At 39.6% G+C, this 25,771-nt stretch overlaps 1 protein-coding gene across 2 annotated transcripts; it reads right to left on the bottom strand.

The window, feature by feature from the left end:
• Positions 1 to 850: 850 nt before the first annotated feature.
• On the bottom strand, positions 851 to 24,592 carry HSPH1 (heat shock protein family H (Hsp110) member 1). Of its 2 annotated transcripts, XM_070409382.1 has the most exons (18): positions 24,178 to 24,592; positions 21,756 to 21,813; positions 20,576 to 20,716; positions 19,734 to 19,856; positions 17,206 to 17,305; positions 14,938 to 15,071; positions 14,210 to 14,454; positions 13,182 to 13,410; positions 11,928 to 12,034; positions 11,552 to 11,685; positions 9,488 to 9,696; positions 7,844 to 7,975; positions 5,218 to 5,355; positions 4,181 to 4,306; positions 3,264 to 3,371; positions 3,044 to 3,163; positions 2,681 to 2,842; positions 851 to 1,745 (listed from the first exon to the last, which is right to left on the bottom strand). In XM_070409382.1, the coding sequence occupies exons 1-18, from the start codon at positions 24,282 to 24,284 to the stop codon at positions 1,536 to 1,538; spliced, it is 2,583 nt and encodes an 860-aa protein (XP_070265483.1). In that variant the 5' UTR covers positions 24,285 to 24,592; the 3' UTR covers positions 851 to 1,535. The 2 variants fall into 2 exon arrangements, with proteins under 2 accessions (XP_070265483.1, XP_070265485.1); XM_070409384.1 differs by lacking the exon at positions 7,844 to 7,975.
• Between the last annotated feature and the right edge of the window lie 1,179 nt (positions 24,593 to 25,771).

The following is a 25,771-nucleotide window of genomic DNA, read 5'->3' as shown; positions in this document are numbered from 1 at the left end:
ACAAATGAGAATGCATAGAATATTCAGTTCTATGAGGCAAACAAATTTAAAATGAAGTCCACACCAGACATACAAATGAAGTGTGTGCTTGAAGTGTGGGTTTAGTTAACATTTAAGTGTCCAAGTTCGTTCCCAACTCTGATACTTCCCCTGTGATCATGGGTTAAGTATTAAACTTTGGTTAGTCGTTATCACCCCTACTCCTCACTCCAGTCCCAATACTTCAATTTCCTCCTTAGACAATAAAAACCAGGTAAGGTTTATTGCAGCATTATTTAGAATAGCAAAAACTTGGGGAACACCTAAATCCACCAATACTGGGATTGGTAAAAATACTTTATGTATGTCTTTAATTGAATGGAATTCAGCACATCAGTAAAGTTTTAACACATTATATGGGGTGTGCAAAAGTAGGTACACAAATGTCAATGAAGCTATTGTAATAATCATAACCTCCACGTTTTTTTCCTTAGGAACTGTAAACCTACGTTGCCCACCCCTGTATTCACTTATTTGCCTGGGATAGTTTTAGACAGCGGACTATACAACACTGTAACATAATACCCACACTGACACAGACCCCTGTCATTAGAAGGCTTCGAAGATAGGTAACAAGAGTTAATGCTTTTTTCTGGGTGGTGGATTCTAAATTATGTTCAATTAAATAGTTTAAAATTTTTAAATGTGATTAAACATATGCTACTTTTCTATCAGCAGAAAGTCATTTTCGGTTAGCAAAGAGGTAGCATATATAAACAGCAAAAAAGAAACAGTGATTTTCACAGTGACTTCATTTCTAATAGTTTATACCACTCTCCCCAACCCCATTTTTAAGTCAGTGACAAAACCGTTTAGAAATGACACCGTAGATGAACTTTATTTTAAAGCTCATAAAAGGCTTTACAATACCGGTAACACACAGATCCCACATTTCTTCCATTTGACACCTCCACTTGACAGTGCACTGTGTAACAAGTGATAACATTTGAAAGATATGTTCTGCATGCTGCTAACACATTTCACTAGCGCTTGCATTACTCAATGCATTTTAATAATATCAAAGCAAAAAGTCATCTTCTATTGGACAGAATTTTAGAAAGCCCTTGTGAAATCAGATTGTATTGTTTAAAACATCCACACACATGCTGAAATGGAGAGCAAGATGCAAGAAAACTACCTTGGCAAGAACAAATGCTTAATGATTTTACCCACAGCCCTCTTGAACAAGCAGTACAGTTTGTTTTAGCTTTTCCAAAAGACAAGTCAATTTCATCCTCAGTGATGCAAATGGTAATACAGCACAGAAGCTTAGTATGAATTCACAATTCCACAGGAATCTGAAAGTTACCAAGGCAATTTTCCCTTTTAGGATCATAAAGACTACAGACGTAAGCTTTTCCTTTTCCCATATAGTACACAAAAGTTCTAAACATTCTTAAAAAAGAAAATATAAATAGTCTCAGTATGTTATGTAGAGTCACATACTATGGTAAAAATATTTTATTAATTAAAGGATGAAGCCAATTTAATGTTATCTAGTCCAAGTCCATATTAATGGAACTCTTCTCATTAGGGTAACATTCACCATTCTGATGTGGAGGTTCAGCACCAAAATTATTTTTGCCTTGATCTAAATCGTCTTCCTTTTTATCAGTATTTGGGCCATTTGGAGTTCTTTCCAGTTTGGGTGATTCGATTTTTGGTTTGGGTTGTGTTACAACAGGTTCACAGGTATTAGTCAACTCCTAAAAAACGAAAACAAAGCTAGTAATCAGACTGACTCAGATCCATCTAGTTCATTTTCAATTACTTTCCTACATGCTTGAACCAATACTTTTCTACCAACTCCAATTACACTTACCTCAAAGAATACCATTTACTCGTTACACTTGCTCAAAACTATAGCTTGAAGCCTGATCAAAGAGAAGTGAATACTATCCTATGATGTCTCATGGACTTGCTAAGTATTCATACATTATAATCTTTGCAATAGCATTAAAAGGTAGGAATTATGATACCCACTGATGGAAAAGGAAAATGGTTCACTGAGGTAAAGTAACTTTGCCTCAAAAAAAAAAAAAAACCACCCCAAAAACAAAAAAACCCTTAAGAGCTGAAATTCATTGTAGCCCACTGACTTCAAAGGCTTACGTTTCCGTAATCTTTACTGCGTCTGAAAATCCTTCCAGACAGAAGGCAGTTTCCCGTTTTCTTTTTCCCCTCAACTTCCTTCAAACCTCAGGCACTTGGCAAAGCCTTCCCTGTTAAAACCCTTACTTGGGTCCCCTCCACTGTCCAGAATTTCCTAACCCCTTCTAACTCTTATTTGTATCACTGGCACTTTATAAACCATCTCATATACTGCCATATGTTTACTGTCAAGTCTTCTTCACAATAGCAGGGCAGGGACTTCCTTTGTACACAGGAAGTTTAGCAGCTGGTACAATGACTGACACGTGGCTGAACAATTACAATTTGTTGAGCTAAATGAATAAAATGAAAATTTAACAGATACTTATAAAGTCTTCTAAATTTTGTGATATCAATTATAAACCAAGAAATCTGGTTTTGATCAGGAGGAGGTGAAAGACTTATGGGAAAAATGGCCATGTTCAGGGTTCAAGTGATTGTAACTTGAGCCCCTAAGAAAACACAGCAATGAATAGACAATAACACTCACCTTTATTTTTGCTTTAATTTCCTGAGCACGTATAACTGGATCCTGATCGAGGCTCTTTCTAGCCTGTTCATTCATGACGTTATTCATCCACTCCATCACTTCATTCACGGATTTCTCGACCTTTTTCATTTCTGACTCATCAATATGGTTATATTTTTCATCCTGAATGGAGAAAGCATGGTCATTCAGCAGAGTTAAGCATTTAACATTGATAACAAACTTGACAAAATTTTCTATGAAGTTCAAATACCAAGAACAAATTTCTAATTTAAGAACATCATCTGTTCACCCTAAAGGTTCCTCAACTTCACTTTTAGCTGATTAAAACTTGCAGTCCCCTCTTTCTGGTGCATAAATACTTACGCTCTTTCTGAAGTCGGCTGCTATCTTGGCATAGTGCTGCAGCCTCTGACCTAGTTCTTCAAATGCTTTTGGCCGTTCCTCAGCTTCTTGATATCGAACTTTAATTGGCGTGCCAATTTTCTAAAACAAATGTAACAAATTAGTATTTCTCATCATCATATTTTAAAAGTCTATAGTCTAAACCACAGGCACCGCTTTCAGAGGGGAAAGAAGGGCCTACCATTAATTCTTCTAGCTTGTCCACATAGGCTTGTTTTGCTTGGTCTTCTCCTTCCTCATAGAGCCAGTCCTCAGTCTTGGTGAGCAGTTGCAAAAATTTTTGATGGTCCTGTATGTGAAACATGAGAACCAACATGACGAAGAGTCACAGTCAGAAATGTTAAACATGAAGTATCTGCTCTCATTTCAAGAAAGGCACATGGGTCAACTGGATTCTCCTCATTAAAAAGTATGAAGGAGCAACATACTCTACCATGAGCCCCTCCTACCCAACTCATATAAACTATGTGCTGCTATTCTAGCCTTAGGTTTGGGCTATCTCTATCTCAGAATCACCACCATAACCAATTTAGGAAATGTTAGGGCAGAGATGAGAACTGAACTATCACAAAAATCTTAGGACTAAAATAGACTCCTAAAATTAAATTCTTTTAACTTTAGAATTAATCCTTCAACCATCCTAGATATCTAGCCATTTTTTTTCCCAAGTCCCATCTTTCACAATTGTGCTTCTGGGATATACTCAGAAGCCTACTGACTTTGAGAGCTTAGACAAGGGCTAAGGAGAATGGGGGCTGATAAACTTTGGAATGAATGGATAAACAAGATTTTTGGGATAAACAATAAGAGCAAGCTAGTCATAAGAAAAATTTTTTTGAGGTCTCTGAAAGCAAGGGCTTTCCATTTATCTTTTAAGCCTCTGTAACTGTGAATGGTAAAAACTAAAGAATCATTGGTATTAGCTAGATAGAAAAATTGTACACCATTAGTGAGCTTCTCTCTGGGGTTTTGTTTATACAATTTCTACTTTAAGTTGTTTTGTTTCCAAAAAGCTTATTACATAATCTAGTAGAGGTTCAAAGCTAAGTTTGATAATAAATACTTTATAGCTGAATAAAAACCAGACTCTAAACATACCTGCTCACAGATGAATTTTTCATATGGTCCGCAGAGCTTATCCCGGAACTCATACACATATTCCTCCACTGCGTTTTTAGCATCGTTTCTTTCCTTCTCCAATTTATCCTGCATTATCATCTTACCCTGTCAGGGAACAGAAAAGGTTAATTCCAGCTTTCTGTTATCTGTAACAAATTGTACCAAAAAAATTAGTATTAACAGTTCTAAATTATACCTCATAAAACTCTTACAACAACCCTACAAAGTTCTTCATTTTCTAACATTATATAAAAAAATTACATAACTTTCTCATTTGAGATTTAATACTAAGGGGAAAAAAACAATTCATGGCTTTTATTTTGTTTTCTTTTATGGAGTTACATGGTTATCTCATCTTGGGATTAATATTGACCAACAGATAATGATCAGACCACTCTGCCATATTTGAAAATCAAGGATAAATTACTTATATTTATTGTTAAATTTCTAAACAGTGTTCCTATCTGAGTACAGAAAAAATGAATCTTAATTATCTCACACACTCTATGGAAAAGCACATGTTTTAACAGAAATATTCAATGTGGCCTAAAATATGAATTGTACTGTGCCCAGTGCTAGAAAATACTGGCATCCAATTTCTTTATAAGGACTTGGAATCAGTTTTATAGCAAGCAGAATGGTATAGATCTTTTGTTATAAAGATGAAAAAACATAAAATTTGTTTAAAAATTTTAATTAAGCCCTCACCAGATAGCTCAGTTAGTTGGAGAATCATCCTAACATGCGGAGATTGCAGGTTCGATCCCCAGGCCAGGGCACATACAAGAATCAACCAATGAATGCATAAATAAGTGGAACAACAAATCAATATTTCTCTCTCTAAAATTAATAAGAAAGTAAACTGAAAAGCCATTGATTTTGGTTTCATCCTATCTCTAAAACTGTATAAAACTTGGGATACTGATCAGGATTACAGCCATTTATTAGAAATATGGACAATAGGGCCAAACAACTAAATATATTCTAAAATAAAAGTATTTATTGGAAGTACCTACCTCTGTTTCAATGTACATATTAAGCAGGTCTCTCCCCAGCTGATAGACCAAGTTGGCCTCAACAGGTAGCTCCACATTCACTACCTTGATTTTGGGTTTTTTAGCTTCTGGAGGCTGGTCAACTTTCTTTTCATTTGCCTTGGGAAGGAGGGTAAAAAAAAAAAAGAAAAAAGAAATTCTTAAAGAATCCTTGAAAAACAAAACAAATAAAACTCCTTATCATACTTGATGACATAGGCAAAAATAAAATCCCCACAACTATGAAGTTAGAAGTAGGTATAAGCTTATCTGATTTCCACCCGCCTGTTTTTAATCAGGGCTGCAATGACACATAAGCATGCCACACTCTCATTTGAGAATTCACCCATACATTTCTCTTTTCATATTAAACTTAATCTCCCCTGCTAAAGCTTTTCTCCATTGGTCTTTATCTTCTCATCCCTTTAAGCAATGTTTGTGACTCTGAAGAGTCAAAAATATTATTAAATTGCTGCATCTTTACATTATAGTCTAGAATCTGACAATAACTGCAGACTGACCAATGCTAGCAATGTTAGGGTCAACACTATCTCTGTAATATATACATACTTAGTACCTAAGTCCTTACGTCCCAGTATTATACCTGCCTTGATTACAATTAGCACCACACTGGTGAGTGCCTTTCAAAATGTCCTACTGAATTTGGAGATTACACACATGTATCTGTCTGTATATATACATATATCCCTATCCCTACTACCTGCCTCTGAGTCATATTACTTCTCATAAGCAACTCCCCATGGTCAAGAAATAAGAGTCTTAAAATAGCAAATAGAACGATGCAGCTACTGCTAATAATTTATTGTAGATTTTTCAAAATACAGGGCTAAAGAAATAAGCATCTCCTATGGCCTTTAATTTTCCAATTTCAAGTCTTTTCTGTGTATTTCCAATTCTGCAGGTTCCCACTTGCACAAGTAGAAAATAGACTGGAAGATAACCAGGAGATATATCACATGTACTCTGGTTGGCTGGTTCGGTCAAGTAGGAAGAGAACCAGCCCATGGGTCACAGAAAGTTCTGCCAATGGATAACTTTGGGGAGCTATTAGGATATTAAAATTCTAGGCAGTTTATAGAAAAAACTGGAACTTGAAAAAGGTTCAACGGTTTGCCTAAAATTACAAAGACAGAGATGGGATGAGAACTTTTGTTTCCCAGGCTTCTATTTCAGTGCTCCTTAGAAATCCTACACCTCTGAACTGCTCTAAGCTGTGTCAGTAGCAATGACCCAGTCAGTCTGCCTATACTCTCTCTGTCTTCCTCCCTCTAGTGCACAGGAGAGCTCTCCAATATTTTGTGCACCCTCTGGGGGCATGACCACAAGACAGACAAATGGATCAGTTGATATCTACACTTAGCAAAACAAGAGATGTTTGGGAAACGATTGGATGATAGTCTATGTCTGGCAGTTAAGAGTATCTGGCAATACAACATTAAACCAACTACTGACAAGACCAATTATTATCACAACATGGCATTTGACGTGGCATGAACAAGGAACCCTTTGAGGAGGTGTGTGAGAATGTTCCAAAGGGCCTGATGCTAGTGCTTCCTCCTATAGCTAAGAGCATGAGGCGCTACCAATGGCATGTTCCAGACAGGTATCAACATTATCAGCACCATCAGTTAATGTCAAAGTGAGTGAGGGGAGTGATGCTAAAATCAAGGAGCTGTTACTACAAACAAAGCAGTGCTGCTCCACTGGCATCATTAACTCTAGCAGGAGAAAACAAGGAAGGCTTTCAGAAACCAGAACCAGGACCTATGTTTCACATCGGGACCCCCACAGGAACAATCAGGACACAAGGACATTCATAACTGGAAACTTCCACCAAGTGTAAAATGTATTTTGACACCAATGAACAATCCTGTAATTCATCAAGAGTAAAGAATTCTACACTTACAATGAGAAAACCAAACTACTAATGGAAGGTTAATAATTTGCATACAACTTGCTTGCTTTCTGAAAAGCACAGTGATATGGAGACAAAGGAAACTTTCTAATATTCATCTGACCATGAAATTTAAAGGTTTGATTAGAAAACGACATTTTTAAAGGGACACAATACAACTATTTAATTTAGCTTCCAACACATGCTGTGGAAACAGGGCAAAAGAACAATTACTTAGAAAGCAATCTGGTTATTTCCAGATCATCCTAATTAATTTATTCAAATTTGACAGCTGATTTAAAAGGAGGAGAAAGTTTACTAGACTCTTGTAGCCCATGTATTTATTATAAGACTAATTCAAGTGGAAACGAATCACACAGCCCTGCCCTTCACAGGTACTTTTGGCACTAGAGAAGACAACCAATGCTACGTGTTCGTCTCTTGTTGCTTGGTGCGGCAATAAACCAAGAGAAGCCTTCAGGTCTAAAGCAGGATATTCAATTCCCTTAGTTGAGCTTAAGTACCTTCAGCTGGTTTTAGTTGAAAAATACATGGAAAATCAACAGGAGAAAAAAATCCTACTTAGACTAAATAAGACAATTTGGTGCTTGCTCTTGAAACTGCAGATTTAATATTATTAATGATCACATGTTGCAACATTGTCCAATGGATTGAACTAGAAGTATCACTCACTTTGTCAGCATCTGGGGTTTTGTTCTCTTCTGAGGTAAGTTCAGGTGAAGGGGGAGACTGTGAGGTCTGTTGACCATCAGTTTGTACCTGGGGCTGTGTTCCAGCTTCACTGCTGTCTTGCTGGACATTTTTCTGAAATGAAAGCCCAGGCACAAAGGATGTAGAAAGCAGGTGTACTTGGAAAATGTAAAGGTTACAGGGTACCCGAGACAGTATGTTCAATTTCTGAAATCTTAACAGGTGGGGAAAGACACTGGATAAAAGCAAAATGAACACAAAATATCTGAAAACTTCTTTGAAATTTTAAATCCGTAAAAATTATTCGAATGACAGCACTTCATATAGTTAAATAACACAAATAGTAGGCATTTTGATTGATGTGATGACAATAACTCTCTTTTAAGAAACTTCCACCTAGCCTTGTACAGATATTGACTCTCGAAAGCAAAGGAAATAGGTTTACCCCAGGCCTGTCCCAGAGAAAAGCTTCCAAAACCTAATTTCACCAGGAGCCATCATGCATGTGGACATCTTCTTTTCAATGAACTGAACAGTTACATGAAAGAGCCAACCATCAGTTATTCAGGGGCTCATCATGACAGCTCATAGACACGCAGACCCTCTGTCCCCACGCTTGTTGTCTGACCAGTTACAACCAAATGATCTCAGATTAAAGATTACCATATATGCCACACGGTAGTGACTTCAATCCTTCCTGCCCCACCCTCAAGACTCTCCTTTCTGTCAGAGCTTTGAGATTCTAAGGCTTAATCACCAAACATTTGACTTCACAATATGTGGTCTATATTTTTTTAAAAAAGTGTTCAGAAGCCAGGCACTCCTGATATGTCCAGAAGGTCCTAAGACTGACACAACAGGCATTAGAACAATGGTGTTTGTAACCAAATGAGAAAGTACACGGCCCTGGTCATTTTACTCATTGTACTGAAGATTTTCTACATGAGAACAACACTAAGTCTCAGATACTAATGTTCCTACGTGTTCCAGAGGTCTCTGACCACTATTGCCACATCTTAACTAAAACACTATACTGCCTGCCCCCTCATTTAAGCGATTTCTGATTATTACCCAGAAGTAAACTTAATAGTTGCTCTATTTTAAAGTTTCTGAAAGGTCCTCTGTTAGCACTCATGCTAAAGGAAGGCTAAATTAAGAACATGAGCAGTAACAATTTTCTGTGCTGTAGAAAGACACTTCTTTTCCTTCCTCCCACAATACAGCAAACCATGAAAAAAAAAGCAAGTAAGTTCTAAATTGCCAAAACCAATTGTGACATTAAAAAAAAAAAAAAATCAACTTTAATATTTGGTATATATTTCACCAAATAGTTTTGTAGTAGTTTTTTTTTCTCCTTAATCACCAGCCAACATTTGACTTCACAATATGTGTTCTATGTTTTTAAAAAAAATAATGTAAAGAAATTACTCCATTGTCATATGCCAGTTCAAATTAATCATAATTCACCGCATTCCAGGCTATATATGAACATCATATAGCAACTGCTAATTATCATGATTATCCAAAAAGCTAACCAAAATTAAGCAAAACCTATTTTAACCCTTCTCTTATAGATTAGGATTAACTTAACTATGTATTCAAACTCAAAGGTTCATCCACACTTACCTCAGCCTCTGGGTTTTCTGGAGGTCTCTGGTTCTGACACTCTACATCTGCTTCAACAGAAGGCAGCTCACTGTTCTCAGCAGGGACTTTCTCCACCATAGACGCTGTAGAGATGGTGAAAATGCCATGGGTGTTGACTCGCACTTTCACTTTTACTCTCGATTTTTCTCCATCTTTCTGTGCAGAAACATTCTGAACTATGAAGCGACCTAAATAAAAATAAATCGACAATTTAAAAACTAAATCTACATCTCTGTAAAGAAGATAAAGGCTTCTTCGCCCTGGCTGGTATGGCTCAGTTGGTTGGGCGACATCCTTTGCACCAAAAAGCTGCCAGTTGGATTCCCTGTCAGGTCACATGCCTGGGTTACAGGCTAGATCCCTAGTAGGGAGTCAGCAGGAAGCAGCCAACTGATGTTTCACTCTCACATCGATGTTTCTCCCTCTCCCTTCTTCTCTAAAAACCAAAAAAACAGTCTTAAAAAACACACATAGGCTTCTAAGAACTTAAAGCTTCAAAGTACTGCTATTCCAAAACCTCGCCATTTTGGAACTGTATTAGATTTAACCTCCCACTTTACCAACTGTATTAGATTTAAGCCTTTTAATGTATACGATAAGCATAACCTCTTAAAATAGACAAGTCTCCAGTATGATTATAATATTTGGGCTTAATCTTAATATGCTGTGAAATGTCCAAAGGCCAAGGACACATTTGTGATAGTTTTTATTTAACATTTATGACCCAGCCACTATGTGTAAAGCACTAATAATGACCAGTAGTCACTACCTCCTCTTACCCTACTTCTCCAGGCAGGTGAGCACAAACTACAGGTGAAAATCCATCAGCAAGTGAAAGGCTGAATGTTGTCAGGCCATGCTGCATTTTCATCCTATAGGGCAGTGGTTCTCAACCTTGGCTGCACATTTGAATCACCTGGGAATCTTTTTAAAATCCTGACTTCTGGGCCTCATCCTCCGGAAATTGTTTCTTTGTTATTAATGTGGCCCCACCCCATAACAAAGAAACAGAATTTCCGGAGGATGAGGCCCAGAAATCAGGATTTTAAAGATTCCCAGGTGATTCAAATGTGCAGCCAAGGTTGAGAACCACTGCTCTAGGGCTTTCAGGGAATACATTCTTTCTGATTGAATAATCAAAACAGTTTTCTAGGTTTTTAAATAAGTAAGGTGACCTAAAACCTTTATCAAAGCTTGAAATTACTATGCACAACAGAGTAGTTCCAGAGCACTACTGAGGAGGAGTTGAATGCTGACTCTGACCTAGATAATCTGGGCTCCAATCCTGTGTGACCAGCTTGCAAGTTACTTGACCTTTTCATGCTTGTAGTGTGAACATACTATGTGCAAGGCACTATGGTATTGAACAGCCATGTATTTAAGGTGCTATCTACACAAACACAAGAAAGTTACAGTGTGAGATGTTGGACTAGACCTTCGTTAATGATTAATTCACTAGTTCAGGAAATGATTGCCATTAAGACCCATTTAAAGAACAGCAGTTATGCCTGGCAGGTGTGGGTGTGGCTCAGTGGTTGAGTGTCAACCTATAAAACCAGGAGGTTCACGGTTCAATTCCCAATCAGGGCACATGCCTGGGTTGTGGGCTTAGGAAGATGTCTGAGGCTCACCCACAGATTTCTAGAGTTACTGTGGGTCAAAACAGATGTATAGTGTCAAGCCTCTCAAAGAAAAATGTACCAAAAAAGATGTACTTTTTAAAATATGTAGGTACATTTGAGAAGTAGCTCAATGGTTGCTAAGCCAGGTTTTATATTGGAATTAGGTGGTAATTCCTTAAATATAAATGATATCACAAGAGGAACAATGCGTATGTGTTCTTAAATATAGATCCTTAGAAGTAACAGCAGCACTAACTAGCAAGTCATTTTACCTCTGTAGGCTAGTTTATTCATCAATAAACAAAGATTTCTCCATCCTAAATTGAAAATGGCCTTCACTTGGAATTATGTTCCACTCAACACTGCTAAGAATATGAAAAAATTTCAAGTTTGTGCATGTAAATACAGTTAATTGCTTTACCTATTTTTGCTTCTGGATATGGAACTCCTTGAGGATCAGAATAGAAAGCTTCCAGTTCAAAAGGTCCGCTTCTAAAAAAGGTGAGAACTTTGGAGAAGGGAGCAGCATGGTTTCGACTGAACACTTCGTGAACACTAGAAGAAGGAAAGGCAGTCATTATGTCAAGTACTTAAGCTTATTGTGCTACATAAACAGAACAGGAACATTCCAAAGTCTGTATCAAGTCTATCTCACCATTTATAACACCAAAATGACAGAAATACTTTGATAGGTTTGGCTGTTGAAAAATCCCAGTTAGATTAATTAGACACACTAGCATAAAAGTCATTCTTTTATATTAAATCACATTACCTTAAAGTTATTTTCTGATACATACCCTTCAGTGACTTCTGAATCGTGGCTCCAGACCAGAGATATGGGAAAAGGAACTGCATCTATGATGGAAAACTCTCTAACTTTAAATGCTGGAGACAGGATTGCACACTTCAAAAAAGATAGATAGAAAGGAAGAATTATCACGAGTACACGAATAATTCCACTCACCTTTTAACAAAACTCAATTCAAACTGGATGAATAGGTTTAAATTCAAATTCAAACTTGCTGACAGTATATGTCAACTATAAAAACTTCCCAGGTTTCTGGGAATTAGTTGGCTAAGGAGGCATACCCCATCCTCAAGGAAAAAACTAAAACAAAAACCCCATGATACAATAGATAATCAGTAATAAGTAGCTACAAATTCTTTCCTTCTTTTAAGTTTTAAAGGGTAGTCCATCTAAATACCTTTCTCCATAGAATCTCTTGCTTTATACAAAACAAAAAACTATGCTGCCCTAGCTGGTTTGGCTCAGTGGATAGAGTGTCGGCCTGTGGACTGAAGGGTCCTGGGTTCGATTCCGGTCAAGGGCTCAATCCCCACTGTGGGGCTGGCAAGAGGCAGCCAATCAATGATTCTGTCATCATTGATGTTCCTATCTCTCTCTCCCTCTCCCTTCCTCTCTGAAATCAATAAAAATATATTACGTAAATAAAAAAACCTATGCTAACCAGATCAAAACTCAAGCATATTCACTTGAAACTTTAGTTAAAACTATTTGACTATAATGTCCTAAATATAAACTAGTATTAATTTTTTAAAATCACTGACTTCTAGATTTGGTGTTTTTGCTTTGTCAAACATCAGGCCTCTGAGCTGCCTTCTTACCTGATAAGCAGGTTAAAAGCAATTTGGAGGGGGAGCAGCTGTTTCCTAAAAACAGTTAACAAATACCCTTACCCTGCAAACTTCGCCCCACATCAATTCTACATTACACCACATTGTCCTTCAAATTCCCTCCTATGTGCTTTGTAACAACTGCGACCCCCAACATCCTGCAGCTAATTTCTGCATAACAGCCATTTTCTGTGACACCCCAGAATCATGCCAGTAGTTTCTCATCCCGTTTGAAACACTGGTTCTGTAGTCCTTTAAATTTCCTGATCTTCTACATTTGAAGATCCTCTTCTCCCTGTAGCCTTATGGACTTATTTAAAAATAACTCCCCTGTGATATCTAATTAGGCACACCATGATACAATGAGGTGGAAGAGGTTCTGGCATGAGAGCAAGAGAAGGGCTTAGGAAACATACCTGCAGTGCACAGCCTCTGGCAACTGCTTCATCTGCATTGAGTGTTGTGCTAACATCTTTTCCAAAGAATCTGGCAATTTTTTCTTTCACAGCTGGAATTCGCGTAGTGCCTCCAGTGATCTCAACAGCACTCACATCTTCTACTCTGAGCCGAGTCTGTTCCATCAGTGAATGAAGGGGAACTTCTATCTTTTGCAGGAGTTCAGCACAGAGCTCTTCAAATTGTGCCCTTAGTGAGTAAGAGGAACACTTTTTAAGTCTTAGAAAAATTACCTAAAGGCCAATATCTTGTTTTAAAATAATAAACGTTATCAACCTGGTGAATTTCATTTTTTTTTTTTAATCACACAAGTTTAACTCTTGTAATTTGCAACTTTTAAAAAATATACACATATGAAACAGGTGCAGAAAGGGGGTAGAGGAGAAAAATCAGTTCTACAAGGTATCACTGGAAAAATCACTTTTACATGAAGATTGACATTTTACTCCTAAATGATTTCTGTGATCCAATTCTCATTACTCTATTTATTTCCACTGATTTTTTAAAAATATATTTTATTGATTTTTTTTACAGAGGAAGGGAGAGGGATAGAGAGTTAGAAACATCGATGAGAGAGAAACATCGATCAGATGCCTCCTGCACACTCCCACTGGGGATGTGCCTGCAACCCAGGTACATGCCCTTGACCAGAATCGAACCTGGGACCCTTGAGTCCGCAGGCCTATGCTCTATCCACTGAGCCAAACCGGCCAGGGCATATTTCCACTGATTTAAAAATATTTTTGTAAAATATTTGGTGAAACCATGATTCAATTACTGGCCCAGAAGTACTAAAAAGTGGAAAATACCGAAAAGACTTTCATCAGATCTTTGCAGAAGTGCCCCTCGAGTAAGGGGGTTCACAGTCTATCCAGCTGGCAGTGCCCAACTGTGGGCCAAGACACACAGCACTCCAGTCAGAACCAACCCCTGGGCTCTAAGCCAGTCAGAGCTCTTCCTATTTACTCTAGCAGATTTCAGAACGCACCTGTTCATCTTTCCCATCACGTCCTGGTCATTCATGAAACACTCAATGCTCAGTGGCAGGTCCATACTGTTGGAGCTCATTAGCTTTTTCAATTTCTCACACTCTTGATACAGACGAAGAAGGGCTCGAATTTTGGATTTTGCATCCAACTTGTACTTAGTTTTAAATTCTGCACAAAAATGTTCTACTAACTTTTCATCAAAGTTTTTTCCTCCCAAGAAAGGATCAAAAGCTGTTCCCAGTACCTAATTTAGTTAAAACAACAACCTGGTTATTTTCAATCATATTTTTTTACTACAACGTTAAACATTCCTACTCAAACAACTGAAGATTAATAGGCTCAATATTCTATCTAAATGACAACATGAAATCCAAGTCAGTTAGGAGAAATATAACTAAAATTCAAATGAAATACTGAATCTCTAAGATAGCTTTGATCTTTAATGATTACACAGATGGCCTGAAAAAGCTTTTCTTCCCTAAACAAGAACATTAGAGCAGTGGTCTCCAACCTTTTGGACCTCGCAGACGTCCGCAGACCACCGGCTGGCGACCACTGCATTAGAGTATGCTGAGCCATCATCTTTGGGAACAATTCCTTATTCATACCATTACCCAACACTCTTCATTTCCAAGAAGACCACAGTCAAGAAGCTCAGTAGCTTAAGGTAATAAAAAATATAACATTTAGTAGGTTTTGGTCACTTAATTCCCATTTTTTACTTTACCTTCAATTTCCCCTTGTTAAAGGCACAGGCAGAGACCTGAAGAGCTGAGTGTCCCATGTCAACAAAAACCACTATCCGAGGTTTCTCATCCAGGCCTGGGAGATCGGGCTTATAAATTCCAAAGTTCAAAGCAACTACAAAAAAATTAACTGAGTTTCAATTCTTTCATTCAAGTTTTCTTAGGAATGTCACTGTTATAACTCGTGTCCCGGTGCACAAAATCGTGCACATTGAAAGGAAATTAATTAGGAGAAATATTTTAATATTGCTATTCGCCCTTTCTCTGTAATATAAGTGTCAACCAAATTCATGATCGACAATGACAGATCGAAACACACGCATCTGATTGGCACCAGCGAAAGCTTTATATGTATCGCACATGCGCGAGTCAACTTAGCTTTTTATAGATACAGAATAAACTTGCTTAATTAGACCTTCTTTCTGATTTAGCTAAACTTTTCCCAGCCCAGTGAAGCACCCCAACTTCTCTTTCTGGTAATTGTCAGCAACACAGCAGTAAATATCAACACGAAGCAGATTATTATTGTAAATCTCGCAGGGAGAACAAAGGGTAAAATATTTAACTGCAGCAGTGTTTGACTATATTCTGTGCAGTGAGAAAACCTGAAGTCATTTTCAAGGTCCACCATTTCTTACTTTCAGTCAGGTCAAGTTTCAAAGCTTTCTAAATCTCTGTTTTCCAGCTAATGAAAAGAAAATAGGATTCCACCAAGTCTCATATCTACCTACTTCAGGGCTTCTGTGAGGATCAAATGAGATGAGGCACATGAAAACGCCTCACAAACATTTGGTTAAACTGTGAAATGTTTGCACCTGGCTATAAAGCAAGTTGTGTTCCTGGGCTGAAGAAACTCCCAGGAGGCTAGTCGCTAGGGAGAGGAAGCAGGGTTATACAACATGACATCATTACCCAGTGCCACAGAGACAGTGTAGAGGCTGGGCTGGGGGCCACATTTTGTGCCATGGGGTCTTAGCAGCGTTGGCTGCAATTTGGTGGGGTGTCGCTCCGGGGTGGTGGCAGGGCCTGTGTCCCACTTGAGGGAAGCCGAGTGTTGGTTTGTTGGCGCCAGGTCCATGGTGTCGTTTATTTTAAAATGGCCAGTGTGCGTCATGGAAGCTCCTGCATTGAGCATCTGCCCCTGGTGGTCAGTGCGTGTCATTATATAATAGATTACATATGTAGGGAACTTGACTACCCTTCAAACATTTAAAGATGAACACACTGCTTTTATACCTGACTTCATACTAGTTTTCTTGGCATTGATTACCCTTTTCTGATTTTAGAATAATGCTCTAAAACTTTTCAATATATGGAGAGAAGACATACAATGACATGCAATCACAACCAGTTATCAGACACATTACACCAATACTCACATTTTAACCACGATCTGCAAGGACACTGCTCATTCAGAAAAATTAAGGATATACAACTATAGTAACTCCATTTCCTACCAATTATATTTATATCCAAGGCAAATAAATAACTGATCTCCCTTAAAGAGTCTGTTAGCTTAATAAACTGATAAAAGCTCTAGGACGTAACAGTGACCACTTTGCTCAACATTATATCCACACCTAAACCCGATGCCTAGCAAACGGCACAGCTTAGCATTTCAGAGAGATGATCAATGCCTAACCATATATACTCAGGAAATATAGGAGAAAAACTATTTTACTACACCAGTAATTGCAGTCAAGGTAGTTGTGAAACCCAGAATCATAAGATTTGGAGAAAATTTGTTTCTTAACTATAAAAACAATGTAAGAAAATTTAAAAACCAAATCCAACACACCTAATTCAAAAAATAAATATATACAGGGTAGAGCAAAAGTAGGTTACTGTTGTTTATATGGAAAATAATACAATAAATAATAATACAAGAACAACTCTGTGTTTTATGTACTCACAACTGTAAACATACTTTGCCCCATCCTGTGTGTGTGTGTGTGTGTGTGTGTGTGTGTGTGTGTATATATACATAATATTTAAAGAAATTTATAAATATTTATAGGAATTTAAAGGAATTTTCTAATGAAAACAGATTAATAAATCTGACAAAGTGCCAATTTCTCATTAAACGTAAGCATCTAAAAAGCTGGAAGTTGTGCTTTCAAACCTGATACATGTTTTTTAATAAACTGTATTTCTACATCAATGTGAAAAAATGTTTAGTAATTGTTTCTGATATGTCTTAATTGTAGTTATGATAGTATAGTTACTCCACACAAAAAGATTTTGCTTACCAGCTGTCATATCATTCATGAGTCTTAAGCAGTTCAGACCAACAATTTGTGCAGCATCTAATACAGATCGCCTCTCAGCATCTGTGAAGAAAGAGGGGACCTAAGGACAAGAAAAGAATTTTAACATACCTAGAACACAAAAAATATATACAAATTCCTTATAACAACTTGTACTAAATTCATAGGTGCCTTAGCTAGGTCATAAAAAGGAAATAGACCTTTAGGCTTAGTTACTTAGCATTCAGAACAGTAACTTACTTTTGAAAAGATTGTCCTAAACTTAAAATATCAAGGGATGGTTTTTTATGCTGTTGAGTAAGGCACTTCTAACTGGATTATTTTTACCACTTTTCTAGGACAGCATTTTAACTAGGATACTCTTCAAGAACATATAACATGACATTCATAGAAGCACTTAACTATAAAGTACATAAGGAAGACTTGGTGGCTTTCACATTTCCCCCCTAAGTCTTTGTAGATGCTTCAGAAAGAGACAAAGACAAGAGCCAATGTGGGTCTCTGCTCACTTTTCAAATCAGAACACTGCTTTCATCAGTTTTTTTCATCAAGTTAAAGAAAAATAAAGCAGGAAGGACCACTGATTTATAATTTAACTAGAGGCCAGGTGCACGAAATTCATGCACGGGTAGGGTCCCTAGGCCTGGCCAGGGATCAGGGCCTTCCAGCTGCCACTGGGGACCTTCCTTCTGTGGCTGCCGGCTGGGGCCTCCCTTCATTCCGCACCGCCCCCTTGTCAGCGCACATCATAGTGAGTGACAGAACTCCCAATGGAACTCCCTCGGGGACACTTTGCATATTAGCCTTTTATATATACACTAGAGGCCCGGTGCACGAAATTCGTGCACTGGGGGGGGGGGGGGGGGGGGGTTGGGGGTCACTCAGCCCAACCTGCCCCTCTCACAGTCTGGAAGCCCTCAGTGGATGTCCTTGTGTGTGTGTGTGTGTGTGTGTGTGTGTCCCTGCTGGGGGCCTGCCCCCAGCTGCGTAGGAGGCTCGGAACAGGTGCTGTGTGTGTGTGTGTGTGTGTGTGTGTGTGTCTGTCTGTCTGCTGGAGGCCTGCCCCCAGCCACACCATGGAGGCTTGGAGCAGGCGCCCCTCTGTGTTGATGTCTCAGGCTCCTGGCCTCGCCTGTGTGTGGTTCTCTCCCTTGAGCTGTGGCCAGGGTGGGGTGCTGCCTGCAGGCTGCGCTTTTCTGCTCGGGGATCACAACGGCGACCGGGAGCAGGCCCTGCTGGGTACTGCCTGTGGGCTGTGCTTGCCTGATCCAAAAGCAGGCCCTGCTAGGGGCTGCCTGCGCGCCGCACTTTCCTGCTCCCAGATCCCTGCTGCGACCCGCGAGCAGGCCCTGCTGGGGGCTGCCTGCTGCCATGCTTGCCTGCTCCACGGCTGCGCTGCCAAGGCAGTGCCTACTGGGCTCATGTTGCCAGGGTGACACCGCCAGCGTCCTGCCCTGCCGCTATGGGTGCCACCATCTTTGTTGTGGAGTTACTGTTAATTTGCATATTACTCTTTTATTAGATATGATTCTTTAATTTTACCAGAGATTAATGTAATTTCTCCAAGCAACAGGCAGACAACCCCCTAGTACAGCGGTTCTCAACCTGTGGGTCACGACCCCTTTGCAGTCAAATGACCCTTTCACGGGGGTCGCCTAAGACCATCCTGCATATCAGATATTTACATTACGATTCATAACAGTAGCAACATTACAGTTATGAAGTAGCAATGAAAATAATTTTATGGTTGGATCACAACATGAGGAACTATATTTAAAGGGCCAGAAGGTTGAGAACCACTGCTCTAGTAGATCGCATTCTGTCTTATAAGGGCTAGAGGAGAAATTTTAGCCCTTTCTCTCTATTCTTTCATATCCTAGAATATACTGCCATAAAGGCTCTAACTAGTCTGGGCAAGCCACCCAAACCATGCTATCACACAAAGACCACAGTGTAGGTAAGTCCTGGGGAAGAGTTCATAAAGTCACCCTAGACATTTGGGAGAACAGAATTTAAAACTACCTTTTTGGTGTCCAAATAAAAGGTGGCCTTTGTCCATTTCAAATACTCCTTGATAATTTACCAATTGTCCATTGAAGGTAGTATGCTGGCTAGTGCTGAAATTCTAGGTTTTGTCACTACTGGTAGGTTACATTTTAAAACTTCTAATGCACTGGTTCTCAATTTGAGGGTGAAATTTAGAAAAGCTCTCATGTATGTATACAAGTTGTCTAACAGTGAAGTAACTATTAGAATATCCCCATTCTACTAATCAGTCTGTATTTTCAAAAAGCCTCATAGGAGATTTTGATTTGTATCTCTGGTCAAGAACCTTTGCAACTTCTGGCTAAAAATACAACTCAAACCTCCTCTGAAATAATCCTGACTATGCTAACAAGGCCCATAGAATTTTGATCCCTAGTAACAGAACTGCTTTCACAAATTGTATACTTGAGAGTAACATAAAGCAGGTTAAAATAAAACACATTGCCTTGAGGAATTCTACTTACTGAAATAACACAATCTGTTACTGGTTTCTTGAGGTTGTTTTCAGCAGTTTCCTTTAACTTAGTCAACAGCATGGCTGTTATCTGTTCCACACTAAACAGATGTTCTTCATCCATGTACATTACCTATGTTGAAGAAAGAAAATGTTTTAACCAGTGGTAAAGTGACCTGCTAATATTAACTTCCAAATATTATCACATGTTCTTTCCCAGAAAATCTCTATTTTTATAGATGTTTAGGGAAGAAGGGGAAAGGAAAGGGGGAAAGGAAAGGGAAGCAAACAAAAAAAGGAAAAAAGAACTTTTCCCTAGTGATGAAAAGGAAAATAAAAACTAGAGGAGATTTTTCCCCACCCAAAGTACTAGTCAAAACATTATAGAAGGTAGCAAATTTCTACTCTAACTAAAGAGCTGAACCACTGGGTTAAATAGTATTCCGTGTAGATCATAAGATGGGAATGCTTCTGAAAGTTTAAAAAAAGATTTCTGGTGGGGTTAGAAGGCTGCACTCCAAACAATGCAACTGAGCTGCACTGGACAGACTTTTAGTTTGACATGACAACACAACTTAGGATTTTTAAACACCACTAAATTTTACAATTGTCAGGAAGTTACAAGAAATACAAATTAAATTACAGCAGTATATACTGTTTGAGTAATTTTCAAAGACAATTTAAAGATATACGTAAAGTTTAAAAGAAGCTAGGTGGGAAACAAAGGAATAAAAAAACCATATTGTCCAATTAAGAAATGAGAGTTAAATTTTTATTAAGAATTAAGTACCTTTCTCCACAGATGAGTTAGTTTCCTATTAAGATAATAAGTTAGTTGCTCAATTATATTACCTTTATTCCAACGCCACCATTTTTCATCTGAACCAAATCATAACTTAAGTTTTCCTTCTCTTTTTGAATAAAGGGGTCATTAAATGCTCGGCCGTGAAACCTCTTGAAGTGAGACACTGTATTGTTTGCATGAGTGATTTGCTGCACAAGAAATTAGAGATTTTAAATTATTTTCTAATTTCAACACCTTTTAGTACTTACAACAATTTTACAAACAGTTTCTTATAGAACTCAAACCATGTGGTTATAAGTAACTTTTCCAGAGCCCTGAATTTCCCCATCAATGAATGGACTTTATTCTTTCTCCTTTTCCTATAGGTAGGCAGTGAGGAGGAACAAGAGGCAGTATTGTCACCAAAGACTAAAACAGATTTCAAAATCTGCAAGATAAACTGGGACTTCATTTCATTCTTGTTCTTCTCTAAACTTGTTTTCTACCCATTGAATGAATAAATAAGGAGATCTAGATGCACTATAGTCAAATTACATTTTTTTAAATAAAGTGTTCATTGTTATAGTCTAATAAATTGCTAAGTGGGAAGGACATATGTACATTTTCTGGTCACATTAAGTAGTAACAGGTGAAATTAATTTCAATAGCTATTAGCCTAATACTATCATTTCAACATGTAATGTAAATATTGGTGAGATACTTTATAAAATGTGAAAATATGAATGAGATACTTTAGTTTAAGTGTTCAAAATCTCATGTGTGTTTCACTTCAGACTAGGCACATTTCAAATGCTCAGCAGCTATCTATAGCTAACAGCTACAATATAAGAGCACAGGTCTAGACAAAAAGTTCTCCGTCATACCTAATTATTAAGTAACCTGAAAACACTTTTAAACACAGAACTTCTAGAAGGAATTTTTAATTCTTAAATGAGTGTTATGAAAAACTTCACATAAATTACGTAAGTTAGAAAGTAGTGAAGTTACTAAAAATTAAGGTTGGCAGATTAGACAATAAAAGTAGATCTTATTCTCTTATTCAATAAAACAAGAAGGGAAGAGAAGGAAAAAAATAACCATTCTAAGTAAGGACTGATAAAGATACATTACATTTTGGAAACTCAACAACAGACAGGCTTAGGTATTTCAAACTCCTGCATGTCCTTGAGATTTCACCTTTAAAACCTCCCCCTTAAAAAGTGACCAGAATTCTCTTAAAGAACATACCTGATTTTTGGCTGCAACTCCAATTGTTCTGTTTTTTGACCCAAATGATATGACTGACCTATAAGAAATAAAAAACATTTTAAAAAAGTTTTTTAAAAATGTGGACATTTTTAGCTGACAAGAGAGAAAATCTAATATAAAGTTTCTATCCATGGTTTGGGGCAGGGAGGGGAACAAGTGTAGCACAACTTTGGAGTCTAAATTTGGTCAAATACTCAGAGGGGGTATGGGTCTGTCCATTTAACCGCTACTGAAAATCCAACCTACGTGGCAGTCCTACTCCCTTCTTCTCCCCCCCAGAAAGTAAGTCTGCCCAGAGCTCAGTTTCCATGTGTATTTTTACATCACATTTCAATTCTCCAAGCCCCATTATTAGAAGGTTCTGAAAATGCTTTGAATAAAGGGTGTTATTAACTTGGCCCTAGATATAAGCTTAACAAAAAGTATGGTGTAACTCTACTTTCTCAGTCACCACGCCTGTACAAATCTAAATATCATTGTTACTTCTGCTGTCCTGATAATACCATGTGCCTCTTTAGAATCACAAGTTTTTCTATAAACCCACACAAGTGGGCCTAAGTTATGCTTCTGGGGTGTAAAAGCACAAAAGAGGGTCATTCATGGAAGACTCTCCTTCAGAAAGCCAAGTAAAAATGATGCAGAGAAGTACCACAGCAAAACTGAGTATAAACGTGAAGAACCAGATACATTAAGTCAGCTTTGAAGAGATGAAAAGTACCGTAACTGTGAGAGCGCCTTCCAGCAAGGGAAACAGAGGAGTCACAGGAGGTACTGTAGGTGAATTAGGTTTTAGATTCCACAGCAGGTGGTTGTAATGGTAAAGAAGATGAACAAAATGGGAACATACTGAGGGTATTAAGTACCAGGCCAAATCAAGTTTAAATTTGCTCTAACACAGACATCCTAGACCTAGATTTTCTGAGCAGGTGTCAGGTAACATCCCAAAAGCTAGGGCAGTGTTCAAGCAAAGACTAGAGCTTTTAAGACTAGAGCTTTTTCCAAAACATTATGAGTTCAAAGTAACTATACACTTGCAGAATGAATTTACTCATTTTCTAAGGAAAATCAAATTAATTATATTAAAAAGGAAATTACCAGTAGCCGATGCAGTTGAATCAAATATCTATCTTATCAAAAACATTAAAGGGAATTCCAATACTGCTCTCAGTTCACATTTTTGAGAGCTGTACCTGCTGTTTTAGTTTCGAAGTGGTCACTAACACCACAGAAACCGTTTTTTTCCTGCCTTCAGTTTTCTTTTTCATAGGGATCAGAGGACAAAGATGTCCACTGCACCTAAGCATGGAAGCCTGAGAGCTGTCTTCTTCCTTACTGTTCTCCAATTACAGAACCCTTTGCTGGCTAAAAACAGGTAGGCTCAGAGTATGCGAAAGGAGTAAGTCCTCCCGGTGCTGCTAGTATTGCCAAGTGTTTGCTTATTTTGATTTTCCATTAACTTTCATGAATGTTCATCTCCACTGAGTGATACAAGCCCAGTCATTTTACCTTTCCGTTTAATGTTTCATTCTACGACTTTTATCTTGGGTTTAAGGCATTTGAAAATAAATTAAGGCATTAAAAATAATAACCTACATGAATTTCCCTGAAATGTAAGCAGTTGTTATCATTAACACATGTAAGCACGTTGGCATGTTGGCTTCAGAAAATAAGCCCGGTGAAAAGGTTGCTTTTTAAAATGCCACCCCTTGCCCACTCCAGGCAGCTGGTGAACAGAACATTCAATTCAGTAAAGACCTCCATCCTATTAAGTTCTAGCACTCTAGCACAAAAGTAGGCTATTTTTACTTTCTCTTCTTTAAACTGTGAAAATTTAATAAATGTTAGAATAAGATGTAGGATTCCTTTTTCGTAAAATGAGCAAAAGGACGTTTCCATCCTCCACGGCGATGCCAGGCAGGACAGCGGCGTCGGGAACCAGGCGCGCGCTGGGACAGGGAAGGCTTATCTGCTGAAGGAGTGACTGCGGTCGCTAACAAGCAGGGCGCACGGGCTCTGGAAGCTTCCAGCTCGTTTCGAGATTCATCAGGCGGAAGAAACCGCTCGGCGGGGCCCTCCGAGCAGCCAGGTGCGGCGGGGGCGGCGCGGGGGCGCAGCTGCAGCTCCGCTGGGAGAGTCCCGGCGCGGGCTCGGCCGCTGCCCGGCGCCCAGGGACCGCCCTGGGCGATTCAAATCGCGGCCCCGCGTGGCCCCCGGAGTCGCCTTCACCAATTCCGATACCATAACCAGGCCGTGGGCAGGCGTCCATTCGGCCGATCCCCGGGGCCCCCCACGCCGCGCTCCATCCGCCCGCTCCCCGGGCCAGCACGCCCCCAGGAGCCCCTCGCGCCGCAGCCCGCTCCGGGCTCCTTCCCTCGCCCAGCACCCCGCAGGTTCCACTTACGGGGTGCACCGGTCGCTGAATTCGTTGGCGATGGTCTCGATGCCCCCGGCCCGGGCCACCGCGATGTAGCAGCTCTGGGAGCCCACGTCCAGCCCCACCACCGACATGACTGGCTGGTGGTGCGCCTCCGCCCCGGGTCTGGGTGCGCGTCCTCCGGCCGCTGCGCGCGGCTCCCGCGGGGTCCGACTGCTCCTCGGTCACTGCGCGCCCCGGCTTCCCGGGGACAGCGGCGGCTCGCAGAGGCTCACCCGGAGGCAGGCGGCCGATTCTCCGCGGGCCGCTCCGGCGCCGGGCTGGATCCGCAACCGCTGGCTCTCCGTTGCGCGCCCCAGTACCGACCCAAAAGGGGAGGTCTCAGCTCCTCAGCTTTATGTATCGCACTGATCAGAAGTTTCCAGAATCTGCGGCATTTACTCACCGGCGCCTCCACCGGCCCCTCCACGTGCCACTTCCGCTTCCTTCTTCTCGAGCCTTCTCGAAAGATTCCACCCAATGGGGCCCTGGTCCCTGCAGGGATGACCGCCGTTGCCATGGCGCAGGAGAGCCGCTCCGGAGCTATTGGCTCAGCCGGCAGGGCCACCCGCCCGCGCCTCCCCCCTCCCTCCCGGCCCCAGGCTCTTGGCTGTTAATCCAGCGGACAATGAACAAGGACTCGAAAAATCGTCATCTTCGTAGTTTACTCGTGGGTAACGCTGTCCGACCCCTGGACTCTAACGAGAGACTGAGAGGAGTGAGAGGACGGAGAAAACCCCCAAGCTGAGGGGGCGACCTGTTGTCAGGAAAGCATATAGGGAAATGTAGTCTGGCTGGCTGTCCGTGTGCGCCTTGCATGCTGGGACCTGTAGTCTCAGCCGCGGTGCGTGCTGGGACCTGTCTTTGTTTTGTAGAACTCTCGCGAGAGCCGGCTTTTCAGCAACGCTTTTGCGCACGTTCTGAAGCCTTGGCGGTGCTGTGTTGTGTGCTGGTTTGTTTTGTATTCATGTCTGATATTGTCTAGGTTACCCCACAATTGGGGATTATGGACAAGGAATTTCCGTTTAAACCGAGAATAATAAGCACGGGTTTCTGTTAAATGTTCTTGTATTCATCAGCCGGCAAGTTATTCTTTTGTGGAATATCTGGGTGTTTTCTTTTTGTTTCGTAACGAAAGCATTTTTGGATATAACTTGATTTACAATTCTGAGGTATCACTTGCTACTTATATTTGACTTGCGCAGACTTTGTTCTGTCCTGCCACTCCTAGCCATAGTTCATTACATAACGTTTTATTTGTTTGATCTGAAACACTTTTTTTGTCTCGCCCTGAAAAATGTTCCTGTTAACTTTTCAGTAAAGACTCAAGCATGAAAAGAAAAGAAAAAAATGTTGGAGCTCTGCTACCATTTCAAGTCTTTTATACCCTTCCACGTCTAAGTTTACCTGATAACTTCTTGCTTTCCCTCAGGCTCATAGAAGTACAAGCACAGTTCAAACGCACTTAACTAGGTAAGTTAGGAGCTGTTACCTAAAGTCACAAAAATCTAACTCCTGCTGAGGATGGCAATCCTTAGGTTAAATCAGAGACAAGACTAGAAACCCGGGTTTATGTTACATA

Source organism: Myotis yumanensis, unplaced genomic scaffold, assembly GCF_028538775.1.
Source record: "Myotis yumanensis isolate MYYU_CA2020_CCGP unplaced genomic scaffold, mMyoYum1.0.hap1 SCAF_3, whole genome shotgun sequence".
In the NCBI taxonomy this organism is placed as follows: Eukaryota; Metazoa; Chordata; class Mammalia; order Chiroptera; family Vespertilionidae; genus Myotis; species Myotis yumanensis.
This window is presented reverse-complemented; position numbering and strand designations above follow the sequence as displayed.

Excerpts from the sequence above, each read along its gene's own strand:
- HSPH1 (XM_070409382.1), bottom strand. The coding sequence starts at position 24,284 with ATGTCGGTGGTGGGGCTGGACGTGGGCTCCCAGAGCTGCTACATCGCG. Across the intron at positions 20,717-21,755 it reads GAGTTGCAGCCAAAAATCAG|CAAATCACTCATGCAAACAA; the intron begins GTATGTTCTTTA and ends TTTCTTGTGCAG. Across the intron at positions 5,356-7,843 it reads AAACCCCAGATGCTGACAAA|GCAAATGAAAAGAAAGTTGA; the intron begins GTGAGTGATACT and ends CTCCTTCCCAAG.